The following is a 21,633-nucleotide window of genomic DNA, read 5'->3' on the forward strand; positions in this document are numbered from 1 at the left end:
TGGTTCCATCAAGGTCTGGGGTGGAATCAGCAGGGATGGAAGAACAGATCTTCATGTCCTGGAAAGAGGAACAATGACGGGGGTGCGGTACCGGGATGAGATCCTTGATGTTTACGTCAGACTCTACGCTGGTGCTGTTGGCCCTGAGTTCATCGTGATGGATGATAACGCCCGTCCTCATCGCGCCAGGGTGGTGGAGCAGTACCTTCAGCAGGAGACAATTGTCCGTATGGACTGGCCAGCGCACTCGCCGGACTTGAACCCGATTGAGCATGTATGGAACATACTGCAGGTTGCCCTTTCACGCCGTAGAGCACAACCCACGACTTTGGCAGAGCTCAGAAACGCCCTCGTGGAAGAGTGGAACAACCTTCCCATTGGAAACATCATCCGGGTGCTTATTGACAGCATGGTTCGACGTTGTCAAGCCGTCATTGATACAAGGGGAGGCCATACCCGGTATTGACACTTCATCGACAAAGTGTAATGATGGACTATCCCCCAAAACTGTGTAATTCTTTCTCTGGTTTGCTGTTAACTTTTTCTAATGAAATGCCTTTTGGTGTTGTTATCAGATTTCAAGCATTCCGTATTGATAAAAGTTCATGCCGTTCATGAATTTTCATTCATAACCTGAGTCAACACGTTTCTGAGTCAAATTTATGTCTTTTGTTATGTTAGTGGTAAATTACACACATATAACCTAGTGATCCTTATCAAATTTTGAGTAGTATATATATTAACATTTACACACTACAATAAAAACGGAAATCCTTCAGATTCACATTTAGTATCTTTCATGTACATGTAAATGTATAAAGATAGGCATATACTTTTATTTTTTATCTAGTTTAGGAGGTGTTGGTTTGCATTCTCAAACAAGTTTTAAAATTTTAGGGAAAGGGATCATATAGGCTAAGCCTGCTGCCCAATTCCATCAAATTGTTAAATAAATATTGTTTAAACAAGTTTTAAAGTGTATGCATACGAGAATACCACGTTTGGTACTGTAGAATCTAATAATATCACATGTACGATATAGAGGTTCTCCGTAGAGTTTACAGACAACATTCATATCATGTAAAAATATCGAAAAGTAAAGATACACTAAGTACCCATGGTTATTGAATATGTAAAGTACTACAAATCCTGTGGAATTTATGTCGACTTAAGAATATGTCACATTCTACCAATAATGTGTGTATAATTTAAAATATTATTTCAAGTCCTATGAATTTTGAATTGTGTGCAGAATCTAAAATATGTCAAATCCGTCGACATGTGAAATGGGTATAGAATTTCACAGATGACAAGATCTCAGAAGTCTAAAATGTGTTTTGAATATGTCAAATCCTACAAATTTTGAAATGTGTGTAGATTTTAAAATTAGCCATGTTCTTTCAATTCTGAAATGTATGTAGAATATAAATTATGCCAAGTTCCACGATTTTTGAAATGAGACACGTGTAAGTGGTCATGAATCAACTATTGTCATTTTCCAGGCTATGATTACCCCGAGCAAGTTTATTGCAGAATATTAAGTAATTTTATATAAATTTCATCATTAATTATTTTTATTACAGAAATTATCTATATATATTCGCACACAGCCGGGACAAGATAGCATATTTGTCAGCACGTGCACACCGGTCGGGTAAGTAAATTTTTGATTTCAGGTTTCGCCACACCGGCATATGGAATATGTAACGCCATGATACATGAAGTATATATGTATGTCGGTTGAAGAGACTCGAGGTATATAATCTTATATAGTTTCAGAAATTGAAAGACATTTCTTATATTTGCATTCTAATAATTTCAATTACATTTTAATTACAAACCGCGGTGGTCCACCTACATATGGATGAGGTCATGAAAGTATATTTATGAGCGTCAATTGCACATTAGGCCGCATACTTTTAGAGACTTTTTATACACCGTGTGAAAGGTCATAAACTAATGTACACGGCAATTACTGATAGAATCGTCTGTTAAGAAAACTTTTAAAGAAAACTGCATAGCATCAGTGCAAAATGTAAAACATGGGCTAGATGGTTTCGTGTTTAAATGTTCAATAATTATTTCTTATTGAAAGTGGTAGGATTCTATCAGTAATTCTAATATACTATGGGTATTTTACCGTCATTATCGCCAGTTAGATCAATATTCAAATCTTGGGATAATGTGCTACTTTTACATTTTCCATTAAGGTACCTCCATGATCTATTTATAAGAGTCATGCAATGACGTCATACGGAAGCGCATGTTTGTCATGTTGTTATGATACAAAATGTTCTCATGTAAACAACCAAAATAGTTTTTAAGAGTTAGTAGCTCACTCTCTCTGTGTAAGACAGATTTAAAAAAATTATGCAGTTTACGTGCATAAATGAAGCATGACCTGTCTTAACATACCCGCGTAGGGTATTCCAAATTTTGAAAATTACTGATATTTTACCTTTAGTTTCTAGTAGTAATAATTTTAATGGAAAAACGAATTGTCAAAATATCCTTTTAAGCACATTCTTAATTTTTTCTTCTTCTCGATATGGTTAAATCATACCAAGAAAACCTTAGCAGTCTGAATATCGTGTAAACTCCCTGGCTTCAATAAAACCCCATTACAGGCTAATTAACTTCAAGCTGTATAGCGACCGCGGTGGCCATCGCCATAGAATAAATTTACCGTTATGTTTTCGACGACTTTCTGTCTTATCTGGGTCACTCTGTTTGAAACTAAACACAACATTCTCAATCTGCGTTAGGTCTAGGGACTTGCGTATTTTATTTGACTAATGTTATACATTTTAAAAATTTTAGTCCTACTCTCCCTTTTACCATTTATTTACATATCACATGGAAACAAAATCTCTAAGAATTAGCCTTAAAAAACAACCCATCTTTAAGTAAAATACTAAATTCCATCAATGATAATTTAGCGATAGAAAAATGCAATATAAAAGTGTTTGCACATTGTGATAGGGGAGGAAATAACTTAGTTTTTGTTTGTTCATGGATTCAGTGACATCGGTTTCGAGAATAGAAATAATGCTATTTAACGAAAATGCAAAACTCCTTCATTGGACTTGACTCTTTAAATCATCATAAACATGATTATACACCAATGATATCATTTTAATGAATCATTTCAACCAGAGATGTAAATAATGGTATTTATGTCTCTGTTTTAACATTTTTTAACCAAAAACATTTCAGTCCTACCCACCCAGTTCCAATGATCTCTTTCCGTAATTAAGCCAAGCAAGAATTGGTGGGAAATTACAAACGGCGCGGCATGTATTGTTCATAGTTAAAAATGAATTTTAGTGTGGATTATATTCTCAATAATCTTAAACTGAAACGTACACCACCAGTGTTACAAGCACACCGTGAATTGTCTGTTGAGGCGCAAGATGTCCCAGACGTTTCCACTGCTGGTAACCCTGCAAGCTTACTAGATCCGCGCCCACTTCGAATTCGGCAAACTCAGGTAAAACCCGATTCTTATTCCTCATTGTATATTATCATTATCAATGTAGATCACATAGATATTCTCGAGATCTATTGTCTTTAATTAGTAGAACCTTATACATGTATAACTAAAAATGTTATATCCGAGGTGGCCGATCAAATATTCACAAGATGATTTTGAGTACTTCGACTACTACTGAAAATTCTACTTGTGCTCTCTAGTCTATAATTTGAAGTGTGCATTGTGCACGTATCAACAAAATCTGTAACTTTCTCGAATAATATGCAAATAATAAATTTTTGTCAAATCAGAGACCTATTATATTAATATATTTATGTTTCTGTCAAATGCTAAACGATGTTTTATTTCAAAATAGGAGCAAAATAATACCAATGTACCGGTAATTGAAGTTCAACATCAGGGACGAAAACCAAGACCTGTCAAAGCTTTTGAAGATTTGAAATGTACGGCGAGAAGAATGAGGAGGAGAAAATATGAAGAGGCATTTAGAAATGCTTCTAAGTTATTCCCCAGTTAACTTTTGTACTTTTAGATCCTTCAGCTCTACTGTATAATTGTTTACTTATAATCATTCTAGAATGAATCTTAAGCCGGCGTTACTTTATTTTTTGTAAATATATCATACCAAGTATAATTAAGTTTATGCTCTCTTATTATTTAGTTTGATTCATTCTAGTAGAATGAAAGTATATAGAAAAGTTAGTAATATTTATATACGTGTTATAAAATACATATATAGATTAATAAAAAAAATTCCTCTTGTTTTTTCGGCTCATACTTAAAGTTGATAGTCTCTTCCCATTCTCCGAACCTTTTAGGTTTTTTCTTAATTCTTTTTGTCATTCTATCCTCTATCTGAACAATCCTTGAAAGTGTGCATTTAGGCAGCAGAATTTTGAGATAAGATCAGCGACAAGAAACCATGGTAACACTGGCCCCCTGCTGCACGGACAGAGTAGCCATCACTTATCTAAACTGCGGGTCACTAATTTCTAACGGTTCTCCTACACTGTCGATTTTGGTTGGGGATTTCTCGGCATGTCTTTGAGTTTTAGTTTGTATGATAGGAGAATTTTTGGACTTTTCAAAGACACACAAAAATATTCTTCTGATAACATTATTTCGAAGTCACGTGACCATACAAGATAAAATGCATGTTCAAGAATAATATGAAAGCTCTGAGAATACAAATATCATCGAAATCTGCAAAAAATTGTTACCTGATATCGCTGATTTTATTTGTTTAACGTCGAGCTCATGAATTTTTCGCTCATATGGAAATGTCGCAGACACCATTAATTAACGGTGAAAGGCTGCAAAAATTTAGGCCTATGCTCGGTGCTTATAGTAGGGAGGGGTCTTTATCGTGCCACACCTGCTGTGACAAGGGGCCTCGGTTTTCGTGGTCTTATCCGAAGGACCGCCCCATTTAGTCGCCTCTTACGAGAAGCAAGGGATGCTGAGGACCTATTCTAACCCGGACCCCCTCGGGAAGAGAGTTATCGAAGAAATACAATCATGTAGAAAGATAAAATTGCTAACATTGATAGGATTGTGCAATAACTCTTTTTCATCTTTCAGAAAATGGGACATAACGCAGTATTCGGTCTGACCTTGTTTGCTGTTATATTAGGTATATGTTATATGAATTTCCATTTTATACAAGTAAAGTACAATAAGAGTCGTTGCCGAACTTCGTCTTTACGTTAATGATTGGCCCCTGGATATACCAGAGGTGGTATCAGGTGCCTAGGAGGAGTAAGCATCCCCTGTTGACTGGTCACACCCGCCGTGAACCTTATATCTTGATCAGGTAAACGGAGTTATCCGTTGTTAAAATCAGTATGTAAAGAACGGCCCAACAATTGGTATAAAGCACGTCAGACAGCATTTAATTTAATGAGAGGTTGTATTTTTATATTAGATTGTTCTAACGACCATATATTTTTACGAATGGTATATCAAAAAGAGTGGTCAAAATAAGAAACCGAGCGCTGGAGATGATATTCTCCTCCACTCTGTATCAAAATTTACCTCAATGTCCGAAATATATCGCTGCATTAGTGACAATACAAATAAATAAAATCGTCTAGTGATAACAAATCCTTGCGTTTTTGTGTTACTTTTATCGTCAGAATTGGAAACGAATAAGTACCGAACAACTAAATATTCCAAATTGATAATTCGAAATAGATATCCCAGGAGCCAGTTGCACAAAAGTTAGTTAAGTTTAGCTGACAGTTAACGTTTAGTTAACACTATATAAATGTAAGAGTTAATGGGAAGTTAATTGTTAGTTAAAGTTAAGTAACCTGGTCATTCCTCATTTGAAAAAAAAATACGCCTTATAGTTACAATTTTCTTTTAATCTTATGTCCTCAGGTATTGCACTCAGTATTACACCCACAAAGTACTTTGAATGTGAAGAATATCCGGGCGACGAAACAGTAGATCAAACTCGGAGGGATTGCATACGTGAAAAAGTGAATGACGTGGAGCGTTTATATTGTAAACATTGGGAATGTACTACTCCCAGCTGTCCCGAGGCCGAGCGACTAACGGCAAACGACGGCTGTCAGTTTTGTCCAGGTTTGTTAACATTTGTTTGTTTTTGTTGTTGCTTTATGTTTTGGTCTTAAAAGAAAATATTTACATTTCCAATGTTTTTGCTTTTAACATCTATACAAATTGTAATGATAGCGTTTCTCATTGATTGTGAAAAATGCGCGTATTCACTGACAGTATTAGTCTTCATGAATTATAACGGCTGCGGATTCCGACAGCAACGAAAGTAGAATGAAAGTATAAGAAATAATCTTCAATTTTGAAAAAGAAAATCCATGAGGTTATGAACTGTACCGTTTTACGCCGGTGTAACAACGAAAAGTAACCCCCGTAGAATATTGACCGGGGGTCATTTTTTTACATAGAAATTTGACCCCCTGGTCAATATTCTACGTAGAAAAATTACCCACTTTTTGTAGAAATTATGGTCTTGGGGTCATTTTTCTCCGTGTGGAATAATGACCCTGTGTCATTTTTTGATACAAAACACTGGTTTTGGTAGGAATATTCTTAGGCAAATACATAGGGGTAAACTCACGCAGCCTTGTGATATCAAGTGTTCATTTCTAAAAGCTTTAAAGTTTAAATAACAAAATCAAAAGGTTATACTATACCTTACATCAGTAATACAAGATGTTTTATCCCCATTAAATGAAAACAAATAACAAGGCTATAATGATGTTCTATGACTATTAGAGCAAGAATACGCGCATTCTTAGATTTGTTTTATCACATTTATAAAATAAGTTTCCACAGTTGTCATTATTTTAAAAATCAAGATCATTTTCTTAGCTGGTGTTAGAAAGAGAAACTTCTATAAATGAAAAATGTATAGTCTCCATAATTGCAATCCTCTTTGATTTTACTCTGGGTAAATAATTTGCAAAAAAAATCAAAATAAAATCTCAAACGTTTTTTTTCTTCAGAAGTTATAACAAATGTTAATAACGTTTTTGAACCATTTTTGAAGCTTTCAGCTAATCGATTTTTATAGTGTGGTGGCTAAAAATATGTCCATATATATTCTATGGGAGTCACTTTTTGTCATTATACCGACATACTTTATGAAGCGCTAACTCCAACACATCATCGAAATGAATACAGTAGGAATCTTCACGGGAAATTTGTTTTCTTCCCCAATTTTCTAAACAGTCATGCGGGAATTACCGATGTCTTAATGCATTTCAAGGTCACCCTCTGTTGTTTTTACATTCAGGGACTTGTACTATCAACGGAAAGATTTACGAAGTCGGCACAGGTACCCGCTGCATAGATAACGTCAACTCCTGTTACTGTGTGAGCACGGGATCAGTCATCCATACTTTGGTGGGATACAATCGCAACGCATTATGTAATGCGCCAAATCCTGAAACGTGATTTTTTTCCCTAGATGTAAATGTTTTTCTTATATTAAAATCTTATTTGCACAAGAAATTCGAGTTGACTATGTTTATCATTTTATATACATACCAGCCGATATCTGTTGTGTCCTTTACTACAAAAGTTTGACACTAGGTTTATCCAACATAATTCAACTGACAAATTCCACCAATAACTATCTCCGTCATCGTCGGAAACCCACAGTCGGTTGCACTACGTTTACCTCCCGTGGGACACAGCGCTGATATTTTCGCATAACTCATTAAAATGCATGACCTTACGTGACCTATCGAGGACCAATGGGAATCGCCGTAAATATTCCAGGAACTCAAAGTCAAAGTATCAGCAGTAACCACTATCAAAGATATATAGATGAAAACTCCAGATTTGGCACCCAAACTGGCTGATTATTTTGGCTGCTACTTCACTTTCAAATGTGCCCCTCCCCGGCTTGCGAAAATCCTTGATCCGCCACTGGTATGTTTATTATAATAACTGCTACATAGCACGTGAATAAAATGAGTCATTCTGGATTGTATGATTCAATTTAAAAATTAGATGCAAATTTAAATCAAAATATGGTCTTTCAATCCCGTTCATATGTCATGTTGTAATTATCGTAGGTGAGACTTCAATTGTGTTTGTAAACATGAGAGAGATATGTAAAGAAGTTCATAATTACTTATTCAAATTATGCCGACAACACAACTGGAACAAATTACGGCAGCAACTTAATACGCAGGTAAATTGAACACGTATGTATCTATAGTCACATAAACCGATGAAATACCAAGTCTGTTTAAAAAAAACCACTTTGCTCCCGTATGATGGATAAAAGTGGCGAGACTACGAGTGCTGAACATGTAGACCTGCATATAGACTCGTACGCAGTATTAAACGCTTGGTAACCCAGGCTTCCCCCTCCCCAGTCTTTATAGACTCAAATACACCATCCGCTTCAATAATATAGATAAAGCATCTCGCTGAAAGCTTTGTAACTTGTCCAACTTAAACGTAGTCAAAATCTTCGCTTGAAAGCTTGTTTTTCTACGCTCCCGTACACTGAAAATAAGGGGCTTTTTCATTGGTTGAATATCGCAATAAGGAATGGTGAAGCGACAGGTCGCATTTAGAAACTGAGACACGTCATCCAGCGAAAATATCAGCGTTTTGTCCCACGGGAGGTAAACGTAGTGCGACCGACCGTGGGTTTCCCACGATGTATCCGTAGGCCATTCCCAACTCTTACACACGGCGTTGGTGTTCCTCTGTGACGTCCGCTCGCACTCGTTCCCTTACATGATATGAAAAGGTGAAGATAGCAAACAGTGATCAATCTTATAACTCCTATTTAAGGAATACAAAATAGAGAGTTGGGCAATCACGAACCCCTAAATATAGCAGAGATGGGACCGTGTGTCTAGGACGGGTAAGCATCTTCTTTCGACCAGTCTCACCCGCCGTGATCCCTATATCTCGATCAGGTAAACGGAGTAATCCGTAATCAAAATCATATCCATTATGTACATGTGCTTTACATTTCCTTTCAATGAGAGAAGCATTCGCTCGTGCCATGGCCGCGTCAAACCTATGATTGATTGTATATTGTTTAACGTCCCACTCAAGAAATTTTCACTCATATGGATACGTCACCATTTGCCGGTGAAGGGCTGCAAAATTTAGGCCTATGCACGGCGCTTACGGCCTTTGAGCTGGGAGGGATCCTTATCGTGCCACACCCGCTGTGACAAGGGGCCTCGGTTTTGGCGGTCTCATCCGAAGAACCGCCCCATTTAGTCGCCTTTTATGATAAGCAAGGAGTACTAAGGACGTATTCTAACCTTGATCCCACAGGACTCAAATCTAAGACGTTAACATAGGTAGTGATTGCTCCTTCACCAAACGCTCGGTATTTAGACGTCAGAATCACAGGTCTTTCGGATTAAAAACAGAGGCCCTGTGTATTGGCCAGCATTGGTACGTTAAAGAACTCTCAATGCTACGACTCTGTACATTGTAATACATGCAATGGCGGATTTAGACCGTAGTCCAATCCTGCACATTAGCAAATGTTCAAGTCAAGATATTTATTTAACCAAGGCGATTTAAGGGACAAGTCGCATACACTGGTTCAAATTTTCATTAAAAGATATGTGCAGAGTCTATTTTACCGAAATTATCTTTCTCAAAATGCAAGAAAACATGATTAGAAACATCTTCGCCCGCTTCAAATTCTATCGAGGCAGCATCGTCAACTTCGATCAATGAATTTAGAGTTGTACGTGTACATGAGTAAGAATTCCAACAACAAATCAACTTAATGATGCCTCCCTGACCAGGCAGTGTTTTAAATTCATAAATTCGTCGTCTAATAAGTCGGTGAAATAGAGTTTTAAGAGCCTATCTTTGTTTGGAACTGCCGTCTGCCATCTTGTTTTGTCCAATCCTGCGCACGATCATGACAGTGTTCATCACGTTCGTGTAAACAGAGTAATTTGTAGTCAAAATCAGTGTGTCAAGAACGGGATCAAATGATATAAAACAAGTCAGACAGCAGTTTAATCCATAAGTATGAGTTTGTTCTGAGTATGGTCAGTTTTTAAATAGAGGCAGGCTACTGACAAACAAGTTCATGTTACAGGGGTTTCAACAGTCTCGTGTTAAGTGAGCATTTCGCAAATTGTATGGTTGTTAAAAGGATATAACCTATCATTGGGTAAAATGCTATTTAATTAACGTGTTTCATATCGATGATTAGGCCGTTCTTAACACACTGATTTTGAACCGCATTACTCCGTTTATCTGGTCAAGAGATACAGCTTACAGCGCGTGTGACTGGTCGACAGGGGATGCTTACTCCTCCTAGGCACCTGATCTGAGCAGAGAGAAATCTTTATCATGCCACACCTGCTGTGACACGGGACCTCGATTTTTGCGGACTCGTCCGAAGGACCTCCCATTTAGTCTCAAGCAAGGGTACTGAGGACCTATTCTAACCCGGTTAGACCACCATGATGGCATATTCACCAAGGATAAACCCTTTAAAATTCTACCATACTTGTTTGTAAAAATCAGTGGGATATGGCACTATGCAGGGTTGGCATTATAACGGGGGTGTTAACACAGGGAGAAATCGGTTCTTTAGGATTTTCAGACTATAAGCGAGGGTGGCATTGTAACGGGGGTGGACATATCGAGGGACCACTCTTATTTATAGAAAATCATGAAGTCGTTTGCTTATTTAGTCGTATTACTGCTTTCTATACAACGATTTGCTAAAATGATTATATACAATTCATTTTGAACAAATTGAGTGTTCAAATTAGAAATTGTACGACAGAGTCGTATTTTTGGCAATCAAATTTTAAACATCTAATAAATGTTGAAGCAACAAATGAATCGATTACTCGTATATTGATAGATTTTAGAAGATCTTTTACAATTTACGGTTCACAGTTATGGAATAACATGCCAGATTTTTTAAAATATTACCCAACATTGAAAACTTTTAAATCCGCTTATCTTGGGGGGAAAAAATTCATTCGGGAAATTAAAACCACATAGATTTTTTTTTTTTTATTTTTTTTTTATTTTCAGTTTTAAATATGTAGATAGCGTACATCTATACAACATACCTTCATATACTATTTTATATTGTATCTGTATCATACTGCTGTCTGTATATATGTTTTCAGGACCACAATGTAAACTAGTTTTTAAACTAATTAAATAAAGGACATTGTTAATTATTACTATGATGTTCGCCGATTTACCGTTATACATTAGTTTTCCTTCTAATATTTTACTGAATATGTTTTAAGACGATCATAAAAAGTCTTCATTGTGAATATGGGATAAACATGTTGTTATACGTCACTGGTATACCTCCAGTGGCGGAAAACATAATAGATGGAATCGGCCGAGGTGATCCGAGTGATAAGTTTCAACAACGCCTGCGTCCGACTATTCAGAATAACTTTATTTCATTGTTTGTACATTCTAATACTGTATGTTCAAGGCGCGATGCTACTGTTAGGGCTAGATCAGTTACATTATAAATTAGCGGATACGGGATTTTCTCTCTCTCTCTCTCTCTCTGGCGATTTCTATAGTCTTGTTTTATTTCGGTATGATAAACAGTTTATTGCATGAATGTTCGGGAGAAATGAAGATTTTATTCACCCAAGAAAAAAACACATTCCCCTCGGTCATTACCATCGGGGAAAAGGATTTTTATTGGGTGAATAAATCTTCATATCTCCCTCACCATAATGTAATAAAATGTATAAAAGCCATCACTTGGCTTATTTGCTCACGACCTCACCCTGTCCATACCTTGCACTCTTCATAAGGTTAGAAATTCAGATGAATGGAATGTTCCTGTATGTTTTAATCGTTTCCATTTTGATTATTTTTTCCTCATTATCTTTCCTTACAGTGAGTACTTGGTTGTTTACCAGCAATACCATCCCCACAATTTCAAGGGTCCTGAGTCCACTCACGTGTTCCACGAGTGACATTGTGACAATAGACGATCGTTTTTAAGTTTTGAACATAACTACATGTATATGCTCATTGCACGTAGCTTGTATATAAAGAGAAAGCCGATCTATAACTGGTTCTTAGTGTGCTACTTCTACAACAAGAGTGCGTATCACTTTTCTCAGATACAAGTCTAATCTGGTCCCTCATAACTTGGTATGGTATCATGGTGCTCGAATCGTTTGCCTGTCTTCGAAGTGAATGTGTTTAGGAAGTTTCATCACCCGAATCTGATTGATACACGTGTTTATAACAAGGAAAAATTATGAAACAATCTGGCGAGTACATTGTAAACAATCTGGCGAGTACATCGTCGATAATTTGAAAATATTCTCTGACGTCACAAGATAAGAAGGGAATCTGGTCGATCCCATTCATTTAATAAGGGTGTTTCATGATGCATGTAAAAATTGTTGAAGGAGGAAAACCGTCCATTCCTATAATGAAAGTTTATTACAAAAGTATGGTTTAACCGACCTACTCACGTTTTTCCTTAACCGACCCACTCACGTTTTCCTATATATCCATGCACAGAACCTTACACGCCTGTCGATGAAGTTTTAAAAATGATAGCGACTTTAGTAGAGGTGCAAGTTTAGCAAAACTGGATATAAAATCGGCATTTCATTTCTTACCAATACATACCACAGATCATAAATTTGCTGGGTTTTAAATTCAACAATGAATATTACTATAATATGTGCCTACCATTGGGTTGCTCTATAAGTTGTGCTTTATTGGAAAAGTTTGCCCATTTTAGTCAAAAATAGGTATTGGTTCCATTAACCATTATCTAGATGATTTGCAGTAAGAGACTAAAAAACATGCGAGATGTCAAATTTCCTAAATACATTATACATGCACTGTTTTCGATCTATCTCTTGCAGAGGAAAAAAAAACCCCGGTTGGTCCAGCGACTAAATTGATTTTCCTAGGCATAGAAATTGAAATGGTGATAAAAATTGCTGAGGAGGAAATTGTTCTACAAAGAAAAACTTTGGTCAAAACGAAAATAACTCTTAAAGACTTGCAGTCCATTAACTCGATATCAGTTTAATTCAATGTTAAATAAATCCATTGAAATTGCTAAGTTATCAATATATTCTTATAAATCTCATTCTTTTCGTATAGGGGCTGCTACAGGCAGCTTCGTAGAAGGTAAATAGGGACTCTGTAATAAAAGAGCAAGGTAGATTGTCATCTTGTGCCATTAATATAATTATGGTTTCATGTGTAGGTGAGGAAAAACGAATCTGGATAATTGGGTTTTTCAGCATGCTAGACAGTCGATGGATAATGCACATCTGGGCGCATAAAAACATCAAGATTATCGAATGAACATCAATATTTGAATAATATTGCAACGTTTTACACGCCATATATAATGTTCTAAGGTTTAATGCTTACTCCTCCTAGGTATCTGATCCCACCTCTAGTATATTCACGGGTTTGCCCAACTCTATTTTGTATTGCTTGTGAGAGTTATGAGATTGATCGCTGTTCGTTGTCTTCACTTTTCATAATGGAAGGCCTAATTTTGAACATGGCATAATGTATGTTTTAGAAAGGGCTAGCCATGTTTTGCGACAGCCCTTTCATAGCTGGTGACCTCATTGACAAAAGAAACCCAAACAAAACTATCACAAACTTTTATTGTGCCTTCATTGTCTATAATAATAACATTTACACACCACAATAAAAGTGAAAAGCTATGCGTTCAATCAAAAGTAGGGACTCACAATTAGTAGCTTACACGTGCAAATGTAAGTGTTAAATGTAGAATCTAATAATATTACATGTACATGTACGATATAGAGGTTCTATACGGAGTTTACGGACAACACCCGTATTATGTAAAAATATCGAAAAGTAAAGATACACGAAGTATCCACGGCTGTTGAATATGTAAAGTACTACGAATTTGGTGTAATTTATGTCGACTTAAGAATATGTCACATTCTACCAATAATGCGTACATAATTTAAAATATTATATCAAGTCCCACCAATTTTGAATTGTGTGTAGAAATACGTCACGTTCTACCACTTCTGAAATGTGGGTATAATTTAAAAAAATGTGAAGTCCGTCGAAATTCGAAATGTGTGTAGAATATGAAACATGACAAGACCTCAAAAGTCTGAAATGTGTTTAGAATGTGTAGAATTTAGAAAATGTCAAATCTTACGAATTCTGAAATGTATGTAGAACTTAAAATATAAAATGAAATATGACAGGGTTCACGGCGGGTGTGAACGGTCGACAGGGGATGCTTACTCCTAGATACCTGGTATGTCCAGGGGTTCATCTTAATTTGCCCAACTCTTTATTTTTGTATTCCTTGTGGGATTTATGAGATTGATGACTGTTCGTTATATTCGCGTTTCATGTTCTATCAATTTTGAAATATATGTAGAATTTAGATTATGTCAAGTTCCACGAATTCTGAAATGAGACACGTGTAAATGATTGTTAAAACAACTATCGTAATTTATTAGGCTATGATTACCCCCAGGATTGAGTTTATTGCAAAATAAATGTAATTATCATTAATCATTTCTGTTACAGAAATTATCTATATATATTCGCACACGACCGGGACAAGATAGGATGAAATTTGTCAACACGTGCACACCGGTCGGGTAAGTAATTTTTTTATTTCAGGTTTCGCCACACCGGCATAATGAATATACATTGTATAACGCCATGATAGCTCTTCATGAAATACACATGTATATTGGTTGAAGAGACTTGAGGTATATAATCTTATATAGTTTCAGAAATTGAAAGACATTTCTTATATTTGCATTCTAATAATTTCAATTACATTTTAATTACAAACTGCGGTGGTCCACCTACATATGGATGAGGTCATGAAAGTCTATTTATGAGCATCAATTGCACATTAGGCCGCATACTTTTAGAGACTTTTTATACACCGTGTGAAAGGTCATAAACTAATGTACACGGCAATTACTGATAGAATCGTCTGTTAAGAAAACTTTTAAAGAAAACTGCATAGCATCAGTGCAAAATGTAAAATATGGGCTAGATGGTTTCGTGTTTAAATGTTCAATAATTATTTCTTATTGAAAGTGGTAGGATTCTATCAGTAATTCTGATATACTATGGGTATTTTAACGTCATTATCGCTAATTAGATCAATATTCAAATCTTGGGATAATGTGCTACTTTTACATTTTCCATTAAGGTACCTCCAAGATCTATTTACAACAGTCATGCAATGACGTCATACGGAAGCGCATGTTTGTCATGTTGTTATGATACAAAATGTTCTCATGTAAACAACCAAAATAGTTTTTAAGAGTTAGTAGCTCCCTCTCTCTGTGTAAGACAGATTTCAAAAATTATGCGGTTTACGTGCATAAATGAAGCATGACCTGCCTTAACATACCCGCGTACCACCGATCATAATATATGAACTATTATGATCGGTGATATGGCATTTTTAAAAACGGTTTCTATGCGAGATTTGTGTATTCCATTCAAATATATAAACTCTGAAGTTACATATTTTATCAAAATTACGTCCGAAATACCCAAGGAATTAAACATTTAAAAATACAAGGGGGGTACCGGAAGTCCTGTCCACAAGCACCTGTGTTAGTTTCTAGTAGTAATAATTTTAATGGAAAAACGAATTGTCAAAATATCCTTTTAAGCACATTTTTAATTTTTTCTTCCTCTCGATATGGTTAAATCTTTGAGTTTTAGTTTGTATGATAGGAGAATTTTTGGACTTTTCAAAGACACAAAAAAATATTCTTCTGATAAGATTATTTCGAAAGACTTGGACAACGATGTCACGTGACCACACAAGATAAAATGCATGTTCAAGAATAGTATGAAAGCTCTGAGAATACAAATATCATCGAAATCTGAAAAAATTGTTACGTGATGAGAAATATCGCTGATTTTATTTGTTTAACGTCGAGCTCATGAATTTTTCGCTCATATGGAAATGTCGCAGACACCATTAATTAACGGTGAAAGGCTGCAAAAATTTAGGCCAATGCTCGGTGCTTATAGTAGGGAGGGATCTTTAATATCGTGCCACACCTGCTGTGACATGGGGCCTCGGTTTTCGTGGTCTCATCCGAAGGACCACCCCATTTAGTCGCCTCTTACGAGAAGCAAGGGATGCTGAGGACCTATTCTAACCCGGACCCCCTCGGGAAGAGAGTTATCGAAGAAATACAATCATGCATGTAGAAAGATAAAAATGCTAACATTGACAGAATTGTGCAATAACTCTTTTTCATCTTTCAGAAAATGGGACATAACGCAGTATTCGGTCTGACTTTGTTTGCTGTTATATTAGGTATATGTTACATGAATTTCCATTTTATACAAGTACAATAAGGGGCGTTGCCGAACTTCGTCTTTACGTTAATGATTGGTTCCTGGATATACCAGAGGTGGTATCAGGTGCCTAGGAGGAGTAAGCATCCCCTGTTGACTGGTCACATCCGCCGTGAACCCTATATCTTGATCAGGTAAACGGAGTTATCCGTTGTTAAAATCAGTATGTAAAGAACGGCCCAACAATTGGTATAAAACACACCAGACAGCATTTAATTTAATGAGAGGTAGTATTTGTATATTAGATTATTTTAACGACCATATATTTTTTGCGAATGGGATATCAAAAAGAGTGGTCAAAATAAGAAACCCAGCGCTGGAGATGATATTCTCCTCCACTCAGTATCAAAATTTACCTCAATGTCCGAAATATATCGCCGCATCTGTGACAACACAAATGGATAGAATCGTCTAGTGATAACAAATTCTTACGTTCTTGTGCTACTTTTATCGTCAGAATTGCAAATGAATAAATACCGAACAACTAAATTCCCCAGTTAATAATTCTAAATAGATGGTCATTCTTCATTTGAAAACAATATGTCTTATAGTTTCTATTCTCTTTGTGTGGGTTTCTTTTATACTGATTCGATATGCAAGAGCTTGTTCTGGGTATAGTCAGTTTTTAAATCGAGGTAAGCTACTGACAAAGAAGTTGATGGTACAGGGATTTCAACAGTCTCGATTGAAGTCAGCATTTCGCAAATTCTATGGTCGTTATAACGATCTAGTTCGTCAATACAACCTCGAATTGGGTCAAATGCTGTCTGACGTGTTTCATACCGATTGTTAAGCCGTTCTTGGCACACTGATTTTGACTGCGGATAACTCCGTTTACCTGATCAGGATATGGGGCTCACGGCGGGTGTGACCGGTCAACAGGGGATGCTTACTCCTCCTAGGCACCTGATCCCACCTCTGGTGTGTCCAGGGGTCCGTGTTTGCCCAACTATCTATTTTGTATTGCTTGTAGGAGTTGTGAGATTGATCACTGTTCGTTATCTTCACCTTGCATACATGAATACTGTACGTATAATAAAGTACAAGTTAATCTTACATCCTCAGGTATTACACTCAGTATTACACCCACAAAGTACTTTGAATGTGAAGAATATCCGGGCGACGAAACAGTAGATCAAACTCGGAGGGATTGCATACGTGAAAAAGTGAATGACGTGGAGCGTTTATTTTGTAAATATTGGGAATGTACTACTCCCAGCTGTCCCGAGGCCGAGCGACTAACGGCAGACGACGGCTGTCAGTTTTGTCCAGGTTTGTTAACATTTATTTGTTTTTGTTGTTGCTTTATTTTTTGGTCTTAAAAGAAAATATTTACATTTCCAATGTTTTTGCTTTTAACATCTTTACAAATTGTAATGATAGCGTTTCTCATTGATTGTGAAAAATGCGCGTATTCACTGTCATGATCGTGTGCCCATCCAACCAATGTTCAAGCCAAGATATTTATTTAACCAAGGCAATTTAAGGGACAAATCGCATACACTGGTTCAAGTTTTCATCAAACGATATGTGCAGAGTCTATTTTACCGAAAGTATCTTTCTTAAAATGCATGAAAACATGATTAGAAACATCTTCGCCCGCTTCGAATTCTATCGAGGTAACATCGTCAACTTCGATCAATAAATTTAAAGTTGTACGTGTACATGAGTAAGAATTCCAACAACCAATCAACTTAATGATGCCTCCCTGGCCAGGCAGTGTTTTAAATTCATAAATTCGTCGTCTAATAAGTCGGTAAAATGAAGAGTATTAAGAGCCTACCTTTGTTTGGAAATGCCGTCTGCCATCTTGTTTTGTCCAATCCTGCACACGATCATGACAGTGGTATTAGTCTTCATGAATTATAACGGCTTCGGATTCCAACAGAAATGAAAGTATAAGAAATAACCTTCAATTTTGAAAAAGAAAATCCATGAGGTTATGAACTGTACCGCTTTACGCCGGTGTAACGACGAAAAGTGACCCCCGTAGAATTTTGACCGGGGGTCATTTTTCTACGTAGAAATTTGACCCCCTGGTCAATATTCTACGTAGAAAAATTACCCACTTTTTGTAGAAATTATGGCCTTGTGGTCATTTTTCTCCGTGTGGATTGTAGAAAAATGACCCGTAGAATAATGACCCTGTGTCATTTTTTGATACAAAACACTGGTATTGGTAGGAATATTCTTGTTAGGCAAATACATAGGGGTAAAATCACGCAGCCTTGTGATATCAAGTGTTCAATTCTAAAAGCTTTAAAGTTTAAATAACAAAATTAAAAGGTTATACTATACCTTACATCAGTAATACAAGATGTTTTATCCCCATTAAATGAAAACAAATAACAAGGCTATAATGATGTTCTATGACTATTAAAGCAAGAATACGCGCATTCTTAGATTTGTTTTATCACATTTATAAAATAAGTTTCCACAGTTGTCATTATTTTAAAAATGAAGACCATTTTCTTAGCTGGTGTCAGAAAGAGAGCCTTCTATAAATGAAAAATGTATAGTCTCCATAATTGCAATCCTCTTTGATTTTACTCTGTGTAAATAATGTGCAAAAAAAAAATCAAAATAAAGTCTCAAACGTTTTTCTTCTGCAGAAGTTATAACAAAGGTTAATAACGTTTTTGAACCATTTTTGAAGCTTTCAGCTAATCGATTTTTATAGTGTGGTGGCTAAAAATATGTCCATATATATTCTATTGGGGTCACTTTTTGTCATTATACCGACATACTTTATGAAGCGCTAACTCCAACACATCATCGAAATGAATACAGTAGGAATCTTCACGGGAAATTTGTTTTCTTCCCCAATTTTCTAAACAGTCATGCGGGAAGTACCGTTGTCTTAATGCATTTCAAGGTAACGCTCTGTTGTTTTTACATTCAGGGACTTGTACTATCAACGGAAAGATTTACGAAGTCGGCACAGGTACCAGCTGCATAGATAACGTCAACTCCTGTTACTGTGTGAGCACGGGATCAGTCATCCATACTTTGGTGGGATACAATCGCAACGCATTATGTAATGCGCCAAATCCTGAAACGTGATTTTTTTCCCCTAGATGTAAATGTTTTTCTTATATTAAAATCTTATTTGCACAAGAAATTCGAGTCGACTGTGTTTATCATTTTATATACATACCGGCCGATATCTGTTGTGTCTTTTATTACAAAAGTTTTACACTAGATTTATCCAACATAATTCAACTGACAAATTTCACCAATAACTATCTCCGTCATCGTCGGAAACCCACAGTCGGTTGCACTACGTTTACCTCCCGTGGGACACAGCGCTGATATTTTCGCATACCTCATTAAAATGCATGACCTTACGTGACCTATCGAGGACCAATGGGAATCGCCGTAAATATTCCAGGAACTCAAAGTCAAAGTATCAGCAGTAACCACTATCAAAGATATATAGATGAAAACTCCAGATTTGGCACCCAAACTGGCTGATTATTTTGGCTGCTACTTCACTTTCAAATGTGCCCCTCCCCGGCTTGCGAAAATCCTTGATCCGTCACTGGTATGTTTATTATAATAACTGCTACATAGCACGTGAATAAAATGCATTGTATGATACAATTTAAAAATTAGATGCAAATTGAAATCAAAATATGGTCTTTCAATCCCGTTCATATGTCATGTTGTAATTATCGTAGGTGAGACTTCAATTGTGTTTGTAAACACGAAAGAGGTATGTAAAGAAGTTCATAATTACTTATTCAAATTATGCCGACAACACAACTGGAACAAATTACGGCAGCAACTTAATACGCAGGTAAATTTAACACGCATGTACCTATAGTCCCATAAACCGATGAAATACCAAGTCTGTTTTTAAAAAAAAACACTTTGCTCCCGTATGATGGATAAAAGTGGCGAGACTACGAGTGATGAACATGTAGACCTGTATAATGACTCGTACGCAGTATTAAACGCTTGGTAACCCAGGCTTTCCCCTCCCCAGTCTTTATAGACACAAATACACCATCCGCTTCAATAATATAGATAAAGCATCTCGCTGAAAGCTTTGTAACTTGTCCAACTTAAATGTAGTCAAAATCTTCGCTTCAAAGCTTGTTTTTCTACGCTCCCGTACACTGAAATTAAGGGGCTTTTTCATTGGTTGAATATCGCAATAAGGAATGGTGAAGCGACAGGTCGCATTTAGAAACTGAGACACGTCATCCAGCGAAAATATCAGCGTTTTGTCCCACGGGAGGTAAACGTAGTGCGACCGACCGTGAGTTTCCCACGATGTATCCGTAAGCAATTCCCAACTCTTACACACGGCGTTGGTGTTCCTCTGTGACGTCCGCTCGCACTCGTTCCCTTACATGATATGAAAAGGTGAAGATAGCAAACAGTGATCAATCTTATAACTCCTATTTAAGGAATACAAAATAGAGAGTTGGGCAATCACGAACCCCTAAATATAGCAGAGATGGGACCGTGTGTCTAGGACGGGTAAGCATCTTCTTTCGACCAGTCTCACCCGCCGTGATCCCTATATCTCGATCAGGTAAACGGAGTAATCCGTAATCAAAATCATATCCATTATGTACATGTGCTTTACATTTCCTTTCAATGAGAGAAGCATTCGCTCGTGCCATGGCCGCGTCAAACCTATGATTGATTGTATATTGTTTAACGTCCCACTCAAGATTTTTTCACTCATATGGATACGTCACCATTTGCCGGTGAAGGGCTGCAAAATTTAGGCCTATGCACGGCGCTTACGGCCTTTGAGCTGGGAGGGATCCTTATCGTGCCACACCCGCTGTGATAAGGGACCTCGGTTTTGGCGGTCTCATCCGAAGGACCGCCCCATTTAGTCGCCTTTTATGATAAGCAAGGAGTACTAAGGACGTATTCTAACCTTGATCCCCACAGGACTCAAATCTAAGACGTTAACATAGGTAGTGATTGCTCCTTCACCAAACGCTCGGTATTTAGACGTCAGAATCACAGGTCTTTCGGATTAAAAACAGAGGCCCTGTGTATTGGCCAGATTGGCACGTTAAAGAACTCTCAATGCTACGACCCTGAGCGCTAAGCATAGGTCTAAATTTGTGGTACTTCACCTGCAGCTGGTGATGTCTCAATATGAGTGAATATTTTTTGAAGTAAAACAAACAAGCAAACAATCCAATGAGAGATACTCAAAACATTGTACTACATGCAATGGCGGATTTAGAGGAGCCGCAGCCGGCGCCCCCCCTAAAATATTCAAATTTAAGGTAAATCGCGGT

General features: G+C 36.8%; 2 protein-coding genes across 2 annotated transcripts; both read left to right on the forward strand.

The window, feature by feature from the left end:
• Positions 1-1,622: 1,622 nt before the first annotated feature.
• Positions 1,623-7,492, forward strand: LOC130050937 (uncharacterized). Its single transcript, XM_056151916.1, has 4 exons — positions 1,623-1,755; positions 5,075-5,126; positions 5,876-6,082; positions 7,275-7,492. Exons 2-4 carry the CDS (start codon positions 5,078-5,080, stop codon positions 7,433-7,435), a joined length of 417 nt encoding a protein of 138 aa, XP_056007891.1. The 5' UTR covers positions 1,623-1,755; positions 5,075-5,077; the 3' UTR covers positions 7,436-7,492.
• A 7,052-nt stretch (positions 7,493-14,544) lies between these two features.
• Positions 14,545-19,481, forward strand: LOC125666438 (uncharacterized). The gene is made up of 4 exons (XM_048899602.2): positions 14,545-14,619; positions 16,268-16,319; positions 17,426-17,632; positions 19,263-19,481. The coding sequence occupies exons 2-4, from the start codon at positions 16,271-16,273 to the stop codon at positions 19,421-19,423; spliced, it is 417 nt and encodes a 138-aa protein (XP_048755559.1). The 5' UTR covers positions 14,545-14,619; positions 16,268-16,270; the 3' UTR covers positions 19,424-19,481.
• The last annotated feature ends 2,152 nt before the right edge of the window (positions 19,482-21,633 follow it).

This window comes from Ostrea edulis, chromosome 10 (genome assembly GCF_947568905.1).
Source record: "Ostrea edulis chromosome 10, xbOstEdul1.1, whole genome shotgun sequence".
NCBI classification, from domain to species: Eukaryota; Metazoa; Mollusca; class Bivalvia; order Ostreida; family Ostreidae; genus Ostrea; species Ostrea edulis.